Consider the following 19251-nt stretch of genomic DNA (forward strand, 5'->3'; position numbering starts at 1 on the left):
CTTCGGACATGGACCTGATGTTCTTCGAGAGACTTTGAAAAAAATCAAAATGTCATCCAGGTAAACAAAAACAAAAACATTCAGGAAATCTCTGAGCACGTCATTCACAAGTGCTTGAAAGACTGCAGGGGCTTTAGAGAGGCCAAATGGCATTACCAGATATTCAAAATGCCCCAGGGGAGTGTTGAAAGCAGTCTTCCATTCGTCTCCCTCCCTTATGCGGATGAGGTGTTATGCATTTCTCAAGTCCAGTTTGGAGAAGATAGTAGCACCATGAAGGGGTTCGAAAGCTGAATTAATCAAAGGCAGGGGGTATTTGTTCTTTATTGTGATCGCATTAAGTCCTCTGTAATCTATGCACGGCTGGAGCGACTTATCTTTCTTAGAAACGAAAAAGAAACCCGCGGCCACTGGCGAGGAGGAAGGACGAATGAGACCGGCTGCTAGCGATTCCCGGATGTACTTCTCCATAGCCCCCCTCTCAGGACAGGACAGGTTATAAAGGCGGTTGGAGGGCAAAGGAGCACCAGGAAGGAGGTCAATGGCGCAATCATAAGGTCGATGAGGGTGCAGCGACTGAGCTCTGTCTTTACTAAACACCTCTTGTAGATCATGATATTCAGGAGGGACAGCGGTAAGGTCAGGAGTGGAAACAACCAATGGAGGAGAATTAGAAGCCTCCGAGGGCAAGTTGGCAAGTCAAAACAAACTCCAACTTGGTACTCTTTTCCCTGTCCAGTCGATGTGTGGATTATGCTTCTGCATCCACGGAAAACCGAGGATTACTGGCACGTCAAGGGAAGAAGTGGTAAAGAGGGTTATATTTTCCTGATGATTGCCTGCCAGCAGAGGCTGGAATTGGAGGCTCGAGCAGAGTGATGGGCAAGTTCAAAGATTTAGCCACCTCAGTGTCTATTAAATTTTGCTCTGACCCAGAGTCCACGAGAGCATGAAAAGAATGAGCCTTAGTACTAGCTATCAAAGAAACTGACAGCAAAAAACGGGGTTTATCTGTCATGGTCCTGAGTCTGAGGACTCGGTGTTTTGTGTTTCTTTATATTATTCTTTGTTCTCGGTTATTCTGTTTTGTCTTTTGTTTAGGTTTGCTATGTGTTAGTGTTTTTGTTTCATGCCTGCCTGTGTTCTCTCTGTCTGTCCATGGTGTTATTGTGTCTGCTCATGAGTCTGCCTGTCAAGTTCAGTGTCCTGTCTGGTTCTCTGTGTCTGTTAGTTTCCTGTTTTATTCTGAAAGTTCATGTCTCATGTCAGTGTGTTCAGTTTTACCTCTCCCCTGTCTCGTTAGCCTAATTGTGCCCAGCTGTGTCTCCCTTCTGTGGCCCATTCCCTGATTACTCCCCGTGTATTTAAGCCCTGTGTTTTCCTGTGCTCTCTGTTGCGTCGTCTGTTTAATTCCATGTCAGTCTGCATTATTCTATGTTACCCGGTACTCGTTCTGCGTCTCTCTGCCATCTCTCTTTGTGCATTTTGCTCCTCCTCCCGTGAGTGTCTGGTTTAAGTTTTGTTCGTTAGTTTTCCCAGTTTAGGTTTCTTTACTCCCCGCTCTGCTCTTCCTGTTTTGTCACCTTCTCACCGCTGTAAATAAACACTCACTCGCACCCCAGCCAGTACCTGCATTTTGGATCCTTTTTTAAATACACCACACGACTGCCCCCAGCCGTGACATTATCTCCTTTGAAAACACTGCCCACCCTTAACCCCGGACTTACCGGCGGGCCACGCCTTTTGGCCGGACCAGGCAGATGCGATGCGATGGCCGCTTCCTCCGCAGTAGAAAACACTCTGCGGCTCGGAAACGCCGTTCCTGCTCCTCAGGAGTGAGCCGTGAGCGGCCGATCTGCATAGGCTCTGGGGAAGGAGCGCGAGGACGGGCGGATGTTGTTACCAGAAGTGGCGGGGGTAACGTGGAAATGGTCGCGGGCCGAAACAGAGACGGAGAGGGCTTGGAACGTCTCTCAGCGTCTCTTTCCCTCAGTCGATTATCAATCCTGAGAGCGAGAGAGGCGAGTGCTTTGAACGTGGCCGGCTCGTCGTGTACAGCTAGCTGATCTTTCATCTGTTCGCTAAGGGACACTAGAAAAATACCCTGCAGCGCGGCGTCTGGCCAACTCTGTTTCTACAGCGGCGGTGCGGAACTCAATCGAATATTCCGCAACACTGCGTTTCCCCTGACAGAGTCCCAACAGCCTCTTAGCTGCAGTACCCTCAGAAATCGGGTGAGCGAATGTAGCCTTAAATTCCTCGAGGAATTCCTCATAGGAGCATGAGGCAATCGGGTGAGAAGACAAAAACGCCTCAGCCCACGCGGGCGCCTTACCCCTTAGCAACCCTACAAAATGGGAAATCTTGGCAGCATCATTTGGGAAAGCGTGTGGCATGCGACTGAAGAACAACAAACACTGAAAAAGGAAGCCCCCACACTGACCCAACTCTCCGTGGAAAGGCTCAGGTGGAGGGGAGGAAATGCCCCGATAAACTGATTCTATCATAGTGGGTGCAGGCGACAGTCCCGGCTGACTGGGGGGGAACGGGCGGATTCGGCTGACTGATTTCTGAAAGCCTGGTGAGTATTTCCTCTTGCTTTTCACTAATAGTGTTACACTGGTCCACTAGGGACGTCAATGTCTGTTCATGCCGTCCTAACACCGCGCCCTGTTATTTATGACGGCGCGAATTGGGTCCGCTGAGTCCATTATTGGCCAGTTCGTTCTGTCACAAATAAGGATGCAGTGGACTCAAGAGCAGACTCAATTGCTCGAACTATGTACAATTTATTGAAAGGAAAAGGAACTTAAACAAGACTGGGTCTAACAGAAATCATTCGCAGGAACTGAGGGAGGCCCGAGGGCGGAGAAACGGATGTTGAACACAAGGAGAACACGGGCGGGAACTTCTGCAAACACAGGAGAAGGGTTTTACTGAATGGGATTCAATTAAAGGGCAGAAGTGAGTGGTACTAGTGGAGAGTCTTGTGCTTACTTGAAAACACCGGCTATTAGGCGGGGAAGGGGTTGCCGTGGGAGCGTCCCAGGGATGGTTGAGAGTGTGGGGAAGCTGGTCCAGGTTCCAAGGTGTCCAGGGAAGTTAAAGTACGGGCTGGAGGGCAGGCTGAGGAGAAGGTGAGTGTGTGGTCCTAGGGTTCTAGGCAGACTGGAGAACGGGATCGAAACAGAACCAGCGCTGCTGATGAGTACGACGGGTGATGAATCTGGAGAACACAGGAGACGGAGAACACATTAACCCATGATCCAGGCACACAGAGTCCAAGCACAGAGGAGGCCAAGTTTACCAGGACGAACTGGCGAGGAGTGGCAGGCAGTGCTAGCTTAAAAACCCTCTAGGTGGAGCCCTGGAAATTGGAAGCAGGTGATGAGCTTGCCAACTCCACCCCAGGGGACGGACAACAGGAACCTGGACGACACCTGACCAGACACTCCCACAGCACATGACATCTTCTTATGGCCTCAGATAATAATGGTAAATGGTAAATGGCCTGTATTTATATAGCGCTTTACTAGTCCCTAAGGACCCCAAAGCGCTTTACATATCCAGTCATCCACCCATTCACGCACACATTCACACACTGGTGATGGCAAGCTACATTGTAGCCACAGCCACCCTGGGGCGCACTGACAGAGGCGAGGCTGCCGGACACTGGCGCCACCGGGCCCTCTGACCACCACCAGTAGGCAATGGGTGAAGTGTCTTGCCCAAGGACACAACGACAGAGACTGTCCAAGCCGGGGCTCAAACCGGCAACCTTCCGATTACAAGGCGAACTCCCAACTCTTGAGCCACGATCGCCCCTTTACTGTGTTTGTCTTGCTATACCAAAGTGCAGCATTAAGTGCCCTTGATCATTACATTTTACTACAGACACATAGAATACATCATTGGTATTAACAGAAATGGTTTGAACCCTGTGAAAGTATGTCGTTCCACAGGGTTGCATACTGGAGCCAGTTCGTTTTAATTTATAGCATACATTTTCATTGCTTTGGGGATGATACCCAACTTTTTATATCCACTGAGCCAAATGCCACACACCAGTTAATTAAACTGCAGGGATGTCTTAAGGACATAAACACCTTGATGACCTCTAATGTGCTGGTTCTAAATATAGCATATATAACAGAGATTATTGTCCTCAGCGATGAAAATCTTAGAAACATGGCGTCTCACCAGATACTTCCTTTGGATGACATTAAATCAACATTACAGTAACACTGTGAATCTTGAAATTGTTGATACTAAACTAGAAATAACTTTGTCCTCTCCTGTAGCTTGTGTTTTGTCCTGTTTGTTATTTTTGATCTCTCAAGACTTTTTTCTTTCTTTTCTCCTTTCTAATTACTCTACAACTGGTCAAAGCAGATAGCTGCCCGTCCCTCAGTCTGGTTCTGTTGAAAGTCACGTCCTAAAGGGTGTTCTTCACTGTCATCAAGTGCTGCTCACAGGGGACTAAGTAAATGTTGAAATTCAATGCTTAACCTTCCTGCCTTCTTGGGACCTTTTTGTGCCACTGCTATGTGTTAAATGGCTGCCATTTCCACTGTGTTCAGTGGAATATAACCAAACTTGCCACAGGATAGTTTTTACCTGTCAATGTTAATATTCCAGTGTGAATTCCTTAAATCAGCCTAAAATGGCTGAGCAGCAGAAATCCCCACACCCATCACCCTGGGGACCATTTTCTGCCCATTGACTTCCATTATAAACGCTATTTTTCAACCCCAAATTATCATCATATGATTTTATTTTTTCTTCTTTTCTTGGATGTCAATGAAGACTCAGGGCCTTGAAGTTTTAATTTTTAAATTGCAAAAAAAATGCAAAAAAAATAATGGCAGGTCAAAATGTATGTTGGTGCCAATCTTTGGTCCATCTAAAGGCCTACTTATAATGACAATCACATATTACTTCAACTGGTTTTTTGTGGAAATATTTAGTTTCGTTTTTTGGTTTTTGGGGCTTATAACACAGGGCGCTCATGTAATAACACTGGGATTTGAAGGGTTAAAACAACGAAAATATAATTAAAACTTTACATGAATATTTCAGGGAGAAGTAGTTTTACAAGGTTGGCTAATTTAAAGTGGAATAAAATATGGATATATGGTCTTTTTATGGCGTGGCTGAGAATGGTCCCTAGGGTGATGGGTGTGAGTTTTTTAAAGGATGGCAGGAGGGTTAATATTGTAGGATTTTGCTTTATAAATCAATTTTAGGCTGCTGTTTTCATCTCTTGTGGTTTGTGGCTTATGGATGACATTGTATCTCAATATTTAAAAATAAAACATTCAGGGAGCAGTTCATAGATTGATTGCTGTTTTGTGTGTTCACAGGCTGTCAGGCTGTTTGATCACAGAGGAAGGCTGTACTTCTCTGGCTTCAGCTCTGAGCTCTAACCCCTCTCATTTGAAGGAGTTGGATCTGAGCTACAATCATCCAGGAGACTCAGGAATGAAGATGCTTTCAGCTGGACTGAAGCATCCACAATGGAGACTGGGCACTCTCAGGTATGTAAAGAATGCCTGATAGAGGAGGAAGAGCTGAAAACACTTTGTTTCTTGACTGTTTGTGTGACTCTGAGATGAACAATGACACAGCTCTCTGTGTCTAAAGTGAAAACAGCAGAAATTGATGGGTTTACGGTAGAATTTAGAAGTTTTTTAAAATGATGTCAGACAGCTGTTTTACAATAATTTCATAGAATATATATCAGAAAGAAACCACTCTCTCTCCCAAAGAAAACCTCCTAATATAAAACAAGGGCTCATGAAGAGAATCATTGATATTCTCTTCACTTGAAGCACTCTTCTTATTATCAATACACCAATTAGTAAAATGGTGGAGCCATGATTTCACTACAGTATATAAATGTATTGCTGTGACAACCAATCCAACAACTGATTCAAAAAACTGACAGAGCCAGGATCAGTCCAAATGATCAGCAGTTTCAGCCATAGCGATAACATGATAACATGTAATCTCCATGTGTGCATGCTGAAAGAGACTGTGCTGGTCTGACTCCCCTCCTTCTTTCAGGGTGGAGCCTGCTGGAGTCCGATGGTTGACACCAGGTCTGAGGAAGTGTAAGTGTGCTTTTAATGTCATTCATGAAAACAAAGCAGCACACATTCAACCATCTTCAAACTGTCACATCACTGATTCACATCTCTGATGTCAGGAGTCATCATCAAAGTGTCAATCAATAAACAGATGATGGATCAATAACTGCAGCTGGATTGTGTTTGTTCTCTCCATCAGATTCCTGTCAACTCACAGTTGACACAAACACAGTAAATAAAAACCTCAGACTGTCTGACGACAACAGGAAGGTGACATATGTGTTGGAAAAGGTTCAATCATATCCTAATCATATGGACAGATTTATTGACCGGTGTCCTCAGCTGCTTTGTAGAGATGGTCTGACTGGTCGCTGTTACTGGGAGGTTGAGTGGAGTGGAAAGGTTTGGATATCAGTGAGTTACAGAGGAATCAGAAAGAAAGGAAAGGTTAATGATTGTGTGTTTGGATGGAATGATCAGTCCTGGAGTCTGAAGTGCACAGATGATGGTCCTCTTTCTTTCTGGCACAATAAAAGCCAAATACCAGCCATCTCCTCCTCTTCCTCCTCCTCCTCTTCCTCCCCCTCTAACAGAGTAGCAGTGTATGTGGACTGTCCTGCTGGCACTCTGTCCTTTTACAGAGTCTCCTCTGACACTCTGATCCACCTCCACACCTTCAACACCACATTCACTGAAACTCTTTATCCTGGGTTTGGCGCAGGGCTCATGGATGATTTGTTGGGATTTTCCTACTACCGTGGTTCCTCAGTGTCTTTGTGCTGAGTTGAATGTAAAGAGTGTCCTCCTGTTAGAGAAACACTCTGACTGTTGAACAGATAGTTCAGTCTGTACATGTCTGTCTCTCTCACTCAGGAACACATTTTCAGATTCATGGGTTCAATCAGTTGATGTTTTAAACTGTTCTAAATGATTCCTTGCAAACTTCTTCTTCAGTCTTTTAACGATGGAAGCTACGATTATTCCAGGATCCACGTGTTTTTTTCCCTGTATTTTTTCCCCTTAAAGCTTCACAGTGAGTATCACAGTGTTGAATGGACTCCCCACACACAATGGTTGTGCTCACACATATCAAGTTTATTTACCACACACTCTGGCCAGCTTTTTTTTTTATCTCTCTTCTCTCGTCTCCTGCCTCACTAAGAAGGGAAAAGACCGTCATCAGTCCAAATGCCACACGCTGTGTTCTCACCTGCCTCCGCGGCACCGCCCTGTTCAGCTCACTGCACCACTCCTCCCCTGCAGCTGAGCCAGGAACCACACCTCCACCACAACCAGTATGTTGTGTTTCTTTGAAGCTCAGTTCACAACCAGCTCCTCTGTATTTTCAACAAGTCTGAGCTTTTTAAAATGAATCCAAATGTTTGATTTCTCTTAATGTGATTTTTCCAACCTTTTACTGCTTTTACTGTTCCACTCATTTTTGGAAACTGTGATGGAAGCAGGACACAAAGGAAGCTCTCAACAGAAGCAGATTTTCATATTAAGAGCACATTTTAATGTTTTTTGCTTTAATTTGTTGTCAAAGCCTGAGAACAGACAGGCTGTTTGGATGCTCCATGACTGAATAAGTGGACATCCACCATTACTCAGTGTATAAATCATTAAAGACATTCAGCATCTCTCATGTTTCTGTTGTACTATAAAAATAGCTCCTTTAAAAACTGATCCAGTCAAAGAAGCATTAACTTCCATACTGATCAGATCAATATGTACAGTTCTGATATCACCAAGTCTTCAGATGTTTTATCACCCTCTGCTGGTGAGAAGATGAACTACAGGATGTCAGTTTTGGGGTTTTTTAAAAATTTGTTTTCTGTGATCCTTATCTGTTTTGGATCCATTTTGCCATGGAAGTGGACTCCAACTTGGTCACAGTGTGTCCATAATCATGCTCCAAGTAAAACCACAAGATTAACCTTATAGTGTTGAAACAACAACAATTAAAAGTTTGAGTAATAGTGAACCAGTTCCATTGTTTGTGGGCTCCTCGAGCTGAATCCGGCAGGTTATTTGGTGGACATTTAAACAAGCACGCATCTATAAGTTGAACGTCTCCAAAATCCTTTAAACAATTGAACTTTATAGGACAATTAGACTTATCCCTCTATGAAAACTCTCCAGCTGCTATAAAATGTTCAGATGAGTCTGAACAGGTGGTTTGTGCAGGCTCAGACTGTCTCTATGCCAGAAACAGTCTGAGCTGGAAACAAATCCGGTGGTTGTTTATTAATAGGATGCACAGGCCTCAGATTAACACTCTCAGCCCACAAATCCTCCGCTATGAAAGAAATACACAGGCCACCATCTGCAAATAAATAAATGGTCCACATTTTTAAAAAAAAATTACAGATAAAATTATGTTAAAACTAAAAGAGAGTAATACAATAATAATATAATGTGGTCCTTACGAAGGAAAACACTCTGTCTTTCAGATTACTGAAAGTGGCTGAACTCAGCAGTACAGTGGGGTTATAATTAAATTCAAACATGAATTCAATGGCAGATTAAAACGCTGTGTTTAGAGTAGTAAACACCAGAAAGCGGGATAGTCATGTGGTTTATGTAGACATCAAGGACATCTGGAATATGTGAGCATAGGGAGACAGAGCTGTGTTTTTTAGTCATTACTAGTTAATAAATGTATTGATCTGCAATAGTTTTTACCTCAGTGCATGTAGCATAATCTTTTGTGTAAATATAAGTAAAATATTCAAGGAACAGTGTTGTCAATTCTTCTTCCTTAAGTTGTCAAACAATAATATGACAATAATTCAGACCAAAAGTCATCTTAAACTAGACAGGTAAATGTATCGAGACATTAAACTGATTTTTATGTTTTTATTAGCCTTCTTAAATCAATTAATTGATGTTATATAAAGTCTGTCATTGGTTCCTATCAGTGTGTGTAATAAAGAAACAGGATTAGTTTTGTTAACACAGCTAAATAAAGCATAAAAAGTATTTAGTATAGTTCCCCATTTAATCTTGGGTGATTATATATTCAAAGATGGTGTCTAATTTTAAATTGACCCTATGTTTTTAGTCTCACTTTGAGTCCTCTGCCATCAGCTGAGCTGTGATGTAACACAGATGTTAACTGTCAGCATGGCACAAAGACTCAAAACTGTTAATGAAACTTATCAGCTATGCTTGAATATTTATTTATAGCCATGTTTTACATAAGTAGAAGCTTTATCTTTAATTTTTGTGCCGTTATAATCCTACATCCTATAACACAGCAGGTCATATATATCACTGGATAAATACGTTTACGCAGAGCAGACAACTTCATAATGTTCATAATATTTCACTCAGTCCAGTAAAACATATATTTTCTTCTGATTTCATAATGTCACATGAAATAAGAAATATAAAGTAATTTATATTGTTGTTCCTGGTTAAGATTGTTTTCTTTTAGCATGTCAAAATTCTACTGATGGGTGAATAACTCTATAATCTATTTAGAGAATCAGAATCTCATTCTGATTTCTCTGTGTTGATAACATATAGTTCTTTAAAAACTTTCCATTTAAAAGTGCATCTCATACTTTTGTGCTGCTATACCTTCATGGCTAGAGTCTGCTGCTAACTTCCTGGAAGTATTGCCAGGCTATGTCATCCCCCATCTCTATAAAAAAAAAAAAGAAAGAAAAAGAAATGTCCATTGGCGTGAATGGGGTGGCTGTAGCTCAGGTGGCAGAGCAGGTCAGCCACTAACCAGAAGGTCGGTGGTTCTACACTGAAAAAAATGCAATAGGCTGGTTGTCTGTGAAGGTTCTCAGTCATCCAGGTCATCGTAGTCAAAGGAGATTGGAAAGAAAAGCGTCTGGACTTCTTTAAGTTACTTGAAGACGTTTCACCTCTCATCCGAGAAGCTTCTTCAGTTCTAAGATCAAATGGTGGAGAGTCCCAGATATAAACCTAGTGGGAGTATCCCCCCACAGATGGACAAAAGGACCCCCTGATGATCCTCTAATCGCCTGAGCCAAGGTGTGAAACTGGGTGTGGGTCCCAATCAGCCAGAGTTTCGGGTGAGTTCATTATGAAACCTGGCCCCACCTTATCATGCGAATTCCTGAGATCAGATGGCCCAGGATGTGAGTGGGCGTTAAGGCGTCTGGGAAGGGATCTCAAAACTGGATTATAGATGGCAGAGAGTTGGTGTCGTAAACCACCGCCTCTGTTCAAAGATGGTCGCTCACAGTGGACATAGATGGCTCCTTTCACTCCTCTTAAAGAAGCCAGTGCAGCCAGTACAGTGCAGCGAGGAATGCCCAGACCTCTACATTGGAGAGACCAAACAGACACTTCACAAGCGCATGGCACAACATAGAAGAGCCACCTCCACAGGACAAGACTCAGCTGTCCATCTGCATCTTAATGATAAAGGACACTCTTTCGAGGATGCCAATGTTCACATTTTGGACAGAGAGGACAGATGGTTTGAAAGAGGAGTGAAAGAAGCCATCTATGTCCACTGTGAGCGACCATCTTTGAACAGAGGCGGTGGTTTACGACACCAACTCTCTGCCAACCAGTGAAATAGGTATAACGTGCCCACGAAATACTCATTTGTGGCCACGAAATAGGTATAATGTGCCCACAAAATACTTATTTGTGGCCACGAAACACTTATAGAATAGAATAGAATAGAATAGAATACTTTTATTTGTCAATTTCTTCAAATGTACTTGCCATACAAAGGAATTGAAATTACGTTTCACACTGTCCCATGCGTAGACATTGACAACAATAAGGTGCAGATGCACAACAAAAAAAAAACAAAAACAGCCCTAACAATAAAGTAATAAATAGTAATATAATAATATAAATAATATAAACAGTGCCAAAAGAAATACCAAAAATATATATATAGCTGCAGGTGTGTGCAATTGCAATGCAAGTCAGGAATGTTTTCAGTTCCCGGTTCAGAGAGTGTTTCCTTGCTGGAGAGTGTGCGTGGGTGAGGGGGAGTAGAGTCCAATCTGTCTTCCTATACTTCTGCCAATCTGGTGATTCTGCTGGCTGGGAGTCGGGAGGGAAGAGAGTTCAGCAGTCTCACAGCCTGGTGGATGAAGCTGTTGGTGAGCCTGGTAGTGCGGGAGTGGAGACTTCTGTATCTCTTTCCAGAGGGCAGGAGGCTGAACAGACAGTGCGCGGGGTGGGTTGCATCGTTGACAATTGTGATGGCTTTGCGGGTGAGGCGAGTGGTGTAAATGTCTTGCAGGGAGGGGAGTGGTACACCAACTATCCTCTCAGCTGTTCTCACAATGCGTTGTAGAGCTTTTCTGTTATAGTCAGTGCAGCTACCGCCCCACACAGTGATGCAGCTGGAGAGGATACTTTCAATAGTGCCTCTGTAGAATGTAGTCAGGATGGGTGGTGGAGCACTTGCCCGCTTGAGTTTGCGCAGGAAGTAGAGGCGCTGTTGTGCTTTCTTGGCCAGTGATGCTGTGCTGGTGGTCCAAGAGAGGTCCTCACTGATGTGCACCCCCAGGAACTTGGTGCTGCTCACCCTCTCCACCGCAGCGCCGTCGATGGTCAATGGGGGGTGACAGGTGTGGCCTCTCTGGAAGTTGACAATAATCTCCTTGGTCTTACTGACATTTAGCAGGAGGTTGTTGTCTCTGCACCACGTGGTCAGGAGCTCAACCTCTTTCCTGTAGTGGGTCTCATCGCCCTTGGTGATGAGCCCCACCAGCGTTGTGTCGTCCGCAAACTTCACAAGGTGGTTGGAGCTGTAGGTTGGTGTGCAGTCATGTGTCAACAGGGTGAAGAGCAGAGGACTGAGCACACAGCCTTGTGGAGCCCCCGTGCTCAGGGTGATGCTGTTTGAGACCTTGTTGCCCACACGCACCGCTTGAGGCCTCTGGCTGAGGAAATCCAGCAGCCAGTTGCAGAGGGAGGTGCTGAGGCCCAGTCTGTCCAGTTTACAGATGAGTTGTTGTGGTATTATGGTGTTGAATGCTGAGCTAAAGTCTATGAACAGCATTCTCACATATGAGTCTTTCTTGTCCAGATGAGTTAGGGCTGGGTGGAGGGCAGAGCAGATTGCATCCTCTGTGGATCGTTTCGCTCTGTATGCGAACTGGTGTGGGTCCAGGGTGGGAGGTAGGGTGGATTTGATGTGTGACATGACTAGTCGTTCAAAGCACTTCATAATAATGGGTGTCAGTGCCACGGGGCGGTAGTCATTGAAACAGGCTGGGGATGGTTTCTTTGGCACAGGTATGATGGTGGCAGTCTTGAAGCATGATGGGACAGTGGCTTGCCTCAGGGAGGTGTTAAAGATGTCTGTGAAGACATTCTTCAGCTCCTCTGCGCAGTCTTTCAGCACACTACCAGGGATGTTATCTGGACCCGCTGCTTTCCGGGCGTTGATGGTGATGAGTGTCCTCTTCACGCTGGCAGCAGACAGGCACAGAGGCTGGTCGTGTGGAGGTGGTGGTGTTTTCTGTGGGCGTGTGTTGTTCTGTGCTTCAAATCGTGCAAAGAAGCTGTTCAGGTTGTTGAGCAGAGTGGTGTCGCTCTCACAGCTACGCGCTACAGGCTTGTAGTCTGTAATAGCCTGGATGCCTTGCCATAGGCTTCTTGCATCCTTGCTATCATTGAAGTGGGAGGTTATCTTGTGTGTGTAGTCCTGTTTCGCTTTCCTGATGCCACGGGACAGGTTGGCTCTCGCTGTTCTCAGGCCTATTTCATCCCCAGCTCTGAAGGCCTTGTCTCTGGCCTTCAGCAGCCTGTGGACATCTCCTGTTAGCCATGGCTTCCGGTTGGCTCGAGTTGTGATACTTTTCACCTGTGTTACATCATCAATGCATTTGGTGATGTATGAGCTCACCGTGTCTGTGTACTCCTCGATGTCTATGATGTTATTGTAGGTGGCTGCTTCCTTGAATATGTCCCAATCAGTTGACCCAAAGCAGTCTTGAAGAGCAGAGGTGGCCTCCTGTGGCCACACTCTTACCTCTTTCATAACAGGTTTGATGACCTTCACTCTCTGTCTGTATGCTGGCATTAGCATAATGATGATATATATATATATCATCCCAGGGCACATTCACTAGAACCTGCGTCAGCCATAGTACGGAGTCCTTGCTGTTGGTGATGTCCTTAAGGTGAGTGTATTTTATATTTATTTCATATTGTTATCCCGCAATTCGGCAGTTATTTATTCAGACCTATCTTTGTTACTATGTTCTAAATGGTATCTGCTGACGTTTCAAATGTTGTATCCTCATGTTGTTACTACACGTTGTTTTGTTGTGCTAATATGTAGCCGTAAACTCATTTTTAACTGTAGGACGTGCGGCGGCCCCGCAGCACACTTTCAAAGTAGAGCAAGGCTGAAGGCTACTAATAAACGAGGTATGTTCAACATAAAACCTTAGTTCTCTGTGTCACGAAGTTGTCTCTCTTTTACCCTGGCCACATCACCATACTAGCTGGTGCAACTAATCTGGTCTGGACAATAATAACAGTTTTAGATAGAAAGCATCTTAAAATTGCCTCTTTTTTTCGCTGAACATCTCCTTTGAAAGTAGCATCATGTGAGTCACACTTGTTAAGGTAATGCATGCTAAATGAGCTGTAGCTTTCAACGCATCACCGGATGAAGTCTTGCCGTTACAGTAGCTCACTGCGGGTATCACATTGCCAAGGGAACTAATAAAGCATACAGTGATCGGAATGATTTTGTATTGATGCAGGTTGTCATTGCTCATACTGAACTACTTAAACTCCAAGTAGACAATCGCTCCATTCCTCATTACCATAGATAATATCTAAGTAATAAAACAATCATTATCAAATTCTGATTTGCCATATATAAAGTGATTTTATAGGTAGGCTATCATGTAAAAATCTGCTACATAAAATTTATAACTGAGTGTAAAAATACTAATTTCATTTTCATGTGGTTTAGAGGTCAGCTATGGATACTCGGCTGCGAGAATTTTTAACAGAGCGTAAAGTTGAAGAAGATGTGATCAAGAAACTTGAAGATGAGAATGTAAGCCACTGAAGCTGTTGGTGTGTGCGTGCGTGTGTCTGCGTGTTTGTTTTTGAACGGAGAGCCGCAATCCACAATTTACTATCTGGCTAACAACTGACTCTTGGTGGCGCTGTCACTTGTTGTTCGCTCGCTCAGCAGTAGAGTATCACTTCCTGTTCCTGCTCAAACACAGTGGTGTTTCTGAGTAGCTTATTTGCTTAGCAATTTAATTAACAACTTTTAAATACATTCTTCTTTCATAGTATAATCTTCACGTGCTTCATCCGAAGCACACGTTCTCTGTACTCACTACCTAATTTATAGCCAAAGTATTCACTCACTGTCTCTGTACTGTTTCACTAGCTTAGCCTAGCTCGTAGCCGACTCATTAGCACCATGGCTACTTCACCTGTCCCTCCTGCACTTTCTTGCTCATTGTGTCAGATGTTTAGTTACTCCTCGGCCTCCTTTAGCAATAATGATATCTGTAACAAATGTAGCATATTTGCAGCTCTGGAGGCCAGGATTACTGAATTGGAGACTCGGCTTCGCACCCTTCATTCACCCATAGCTAGCCAGGCCCCTGTAGCTGGTGCAGCCGAAGACAGCGTAGGCCCCGCTAGCTGTTCCCCGGCAGATCCCAAGCAGCTGGGGAAAGAGGGCGGCTGGGTGACGGTGAGGAGGAAGCATAGTCCTAAACAGAAGCCCCAGGTACACCACCAACCCGTTCATGTGTCTAACCGTTTTTCCCCACTCGGCGACACACCCGCCGGGGGTCAAACTATGTTAATTGGTGATTCTGTTCTCAGACATGTGAAGCCAGAGACACCGGCAACCATAGTCAATTGTCTTCCAGGAGCCAGAGCAGGCGACAATGAAGGAAATTTAAAACTGCTGGCTAAGGGTAAACGTAAATTCAGTAAAATCATAATTCACGTCGGCAGTAATGACACCCGGTTACGCCAATCGGAGGTCACTAAAATCAATATTGAATCGGTGTGCAACTTTGCCAAAACAATGTCGGACTCTGTAGTTTTCTCTGGTCCCCTCCCCAATCAGACCAGGAGTGACATGTTTAGCCACATGTTCTCCTTAAATTGCTGGCTGTCTGAGTGGTGTCCCAGAAACGATGTGGGCTTCATAGATAATTGGCAAACCTTCTGGAGGAAACCTGGTCTTGTTAGGAGAGAGGGCATCCATCCCACTTTGGATGGAGCAGCTCTCATTTCTAGAAATATGGACAAATTTATTAAACCCCCCAAAATATGACTATCCAGAGTTAGGACCAGGAAGCAGAGTTGCAGTCTTACACGCCTCTCTGCAGCTTCTCTCCTCCTGCTACCCCCCCAAAAACCCATCTCCATAGAGACTGTGTCAGCTTCCAAAAAGACAAAAAACAAACTAAAAACCAGCAACAAACAACTTAAACATAAACAATTACAAAGAAAGAACAATACAGTATCCACATCTGAACCAAAGAGTAAAACAGTGAAATGTGGATTATTAAATATTAGGTGTCTCTCCTCCAAGTCTCTGTTAGTACATGACTTAATAATTGATCAACAAATCGATTTACTCTGCCTTACAGAAACCTGGTTGCAGCAGGATGATTATGTTAGTTTAAATGAATCAACACCCCCGAGTGATTCTAACTACCAGAAATCTCGAAGCACAGGCCGAGGGGGCGGTGTGGCAGCAATTTTTCACACCAGCCTATTAATTAATGAAAGACCAAGACAGACTTTTAATTCATTTGAAAGCCTGACATTGTCCACCCCAGCTGTAAAACTCAGAAACCAGTCTTACTTGTTATCATCTATCGTCCACCTGGGCCTTACACAGAGTTTCTGTCTGATTTCTCAGACTTTATATCTAATTTAGTTCTGAGCTCAGATAAAATAATTATTGTGGGTGATTTTAACATCCATGTAGATGCTAAAAATGACAGCCTCAACATGGCATTTAATCTGTTATTAGACTCAATTGGTTTCTCTCAAAATGTAAAAGAACCCACCCACCACTTTAATCACACTCTAGATCTTGTTTTAACATATGGCATAGAAACTGAACATTTAACAGTGTTTCCTGAAAACCCTCTCCTGTCTGATCATTTCCTGATTACATTTACATTTACAATAATTGATTACACAGCGGTGGAGAGTAGACTTTATCAAAGTAGATGTCTTTCTGAAAGCGCTGTAACTAAGTTTAAGAATATAATCCACCCACTGTTATCATCTTCAATGCCCTGTACCAACACAGAGCAGAGCAGCTATCTGAACGCTACCCCAACAGAGGTCGATTATCTTGTTAATAATTTCACCTCCTCACTACGTACGACTCTGGATACTGTAGCTCCAGTGAAAACTAAGGTCTCTAATCAGAAGTACCTGACTCCGTGGTATAATTCTGAAACACGTACCCTAAAGCAGATGACTCGTAATCTGGAGAGGAAATGGCGTGTCACAAATCTAGAGGATCATCATTTAGCCTGGAGAAATAGTTTGCTGCTTTATAAGAAAGCCCTCCGCAAAGCCAGAACATCTTACTATTCATCACTGATTGAAGTAAATAAGAACAACCCCAGGTTTCTCTTCAGCACTGTAGCCAGGCTGACAAAAAGTCAGAGCTCTTTTGAGCCAACAATCCCTTTAACGTTAACTAGTAATGACTTCATGAACTTCTTCACAAATAAAATTTTTATCATTAGAGAAAAAAATTAACAATAATCCTCCCACAGATGTAATATTATCTACAGCTACTCTTAGTACCATTGATGTTAAGTTAGACTCTTTTTCTCTAATTGATCTTTCTGAGTTAACTTCAATAATTACTTCCTCCAAACCATCAACGTGTCTTTTAGACCCCATTCCTACAAAACTGCTCAAAGAAGTCCTGCCATTAATTAATTCTTCGATCTTAAGTATGATTAACCTATCTCTAATGATCGGCTATGTACCACAGGCCTTCAAGCTAGCTGTAGTTAAACCTTTACTCAACAAGCCATCTCTAGACCCAGCAGTCTTAGCTAATTATAGGCCAATCTCCAACCTTCCTTTCATATCAAAAATCCTTGAAAGAGTAGTTGTCAAACAGCTAACAGATCATCTGCAGAGGAATGGTTTATTTGAAGAGTTTCAGTCAGGTTTCAGAGCTCAGCACAGCACAGAAACAGCTTTAGTGAAGGTTACAAATGATCTTCTTATGGCCTCTGACAGTGGACTCATCTCTGTGCTTGTCCTGCTAGACCTTAGTGCAGCATTTGATACTGTCGACCATAATATCCTATTAGAGCGATTAGAACATGCTGTAGGTATTATAGGTACTGCACTGCAGTGGTTTGTATCATATCTATCTAATAGACTCCAGTTTGTGCATGTAAATGGAGAGTCCTCTTCACACACTGAGGTTAATTATGGAGTTCCACAGGGTTCAGTGCTAGGACCAATTCTGTTTACATTATACATGCTTCCCCTAGGCAGTATCATTAGAAGACATAGCAAACATTTTCACTGCTATGCAGATGACACCCAGCTCTATCTGTCCATGAAGCCAGATAACACACACCAATTAGTTAAACTGCAGGAATGTCTTAAAGACATAAAGACCTGGATGGCCGCTAACTTTCTGCTTCTTAATTCAGATAAAACTGAGGTTATTGTACTCGGCCCTGAAAAGCTTAGAAATATGGTATCTAACCAGATTCTTACTCTGGATGGCATTACCTTGGCCTCCAGTAACGCTGTGAGGAACCTTGGAGTCATTTTTGACCAGGATATGTCCTTCAACGCACATATTAAACAAATATGTAAGACTGCGTTCTTCCATTTGCGCAACATCTCTAAAATTAGAAATATCCTGTCTCAGAGTGACGCTGAAAAACTAGTTCATGCATTTATTACTTCCAGGCTGGACTACTGTAATTCATTATTATCAGGATGTCCAAAAAACTCCCTGAAAAGCCTTCAGCTAATCCAAAATGCTGCAGCAAGAGTACTGACAGGGACTAGAAAGAGAGAGCATATTTCTCCTGTTTTGGCTTCCCTTCATTGGCTTCCTGTTAAATCCAGAATTGAATTCAAAATCTTGCTCCTCACATACAAGGTCTTAAATAATCAGGCCCCATCTTATCTTAATGACCTTGTAGTACCATATCACCCTATTAGAGCACTTCGCTCTCGCTCTGCAGGCCTACTTGTTGTTCCTAGAGTATTTAAAAGTAGAATGGGAGGGAGAGCCTTCAGTTTTCAGGCCCCTCTTCTGTGGAACCAGCTTCCAGTTTGGATTTGGGAGACAGACACTATCTCTACTTTTAAGATTAGGCTTAAAACTTTCTTTTTTGCTAAAGAATATAGTTAGGGCTGGACCAGGTGACCCTGAATCCTCCCTTAGTTATGCTGCAATAGACATAGGCTGCCGGGGGATTCCCATGATGCATTGAGTTTTTCCTTTCCAGTCACCTTTCTCACTCACTATGTACACTGAACAAAAATATAAACGCAACACTTTTGTTTTTGCTCCCATTTTTCATGAGCTGAACTTAAAGATCTGAAACCTTTTCTACAAACACAAAGGACCCATTACTATCAAATACTGTTCACAAATCTGTCTAAATCTGTGTTAGTGAGAACTTCAGGTTTGCCGAGATAATCCGTCCCACCTCACAGGTGTGGCATGTCGAGGTGCTGATTAGACAGCATGAACATTGCACAGGTGTGCCTTAGACTGCCCACAATAAAAGGCCACTCTGAAATATGCAGTTTGATCACACAGCACAATGCTACAGATGCCGCAAAACCAGTCAGTATCTGGTGTGGCCACCATTTGCCTCACCTTCTGAGGCAAATGGTGTGCAATGGACATAGAGTTTATCAGGTTGTTGATTGTGGGCAGTGGAATGTTGGTCCACTCCTCTTCAATACTTGTGCAAAGTTGCTGAATATTGGCAGGAAGTGGAACACGCTGTCATATACGCCGAGCCGAGCGTCCCAAACATGCTCAATGGGTGACATGTCTGGTGAGTATGCTGGCCATGCAAGAACTGGGATGTTTTCAGCTTCCAAGGAATTGTGTACAGATCCTTGCAATATGGGGCCGTGCATTATCATGCTGTAACAGGAGGTTATGGTCATGAATAAATGGCACAAC

At 43.5% G+C, this 19251-nt stretch overlaps 1 protein-coding gene across 2 annotated transcripts in view; it reads left to right on the plus strand.

Annotated features, from left to right (window-relative positions):
- Positions 1–7729, plus strand: part of LOC147301539 (NLR family CARD domain-containing protein 3-like) — a 32215-nt gene extending 24486 nt beyond the window's left edge. For both annotated transcript variants that reach the window (XM_086284645.1, XM_086284646.1), the window contains 3 exons: positions 5364–5537; positions 6067–6113; positions 6289–7729. In XM_086284645.1, coding sequence (XP_086140771.1) covers positions 5364–5537; positions 6067–6113; positions 6289–6872 — 805 coding nt within the window. In that variant the 3' untranslated portion in view covers positions 6873–7729. The remainder of the gene's footprint in view (positions 1–5363; positions 5538–6066; positions 6114–6288) is intronic.
- The last annotated feature ends 11522 nt before the right edge of the window (positions 7730–19251 follow it).

Source organism: Aulonocara sp. 'chitande type north' Nkhata Bay, linkage group LG23 (assembly GCF_057382095.1).
Source record: "Aulonocara sp. 'chitande type north' Nkhata Bay isolate Kocher_YH1m ecotype deep benthic linkage group LG23, A_spYH_male_GT1.1, whole genome shotgun sequence".
In the NCBI taxonomy this organism is placed as follows: Eukaryota; Metazoa; Chordata; class Actinopteri; order Cichliformes; family Cichlidae; genus Aulonocara; species Aulonocara sp. 'chitande type north' Nkhata Bay.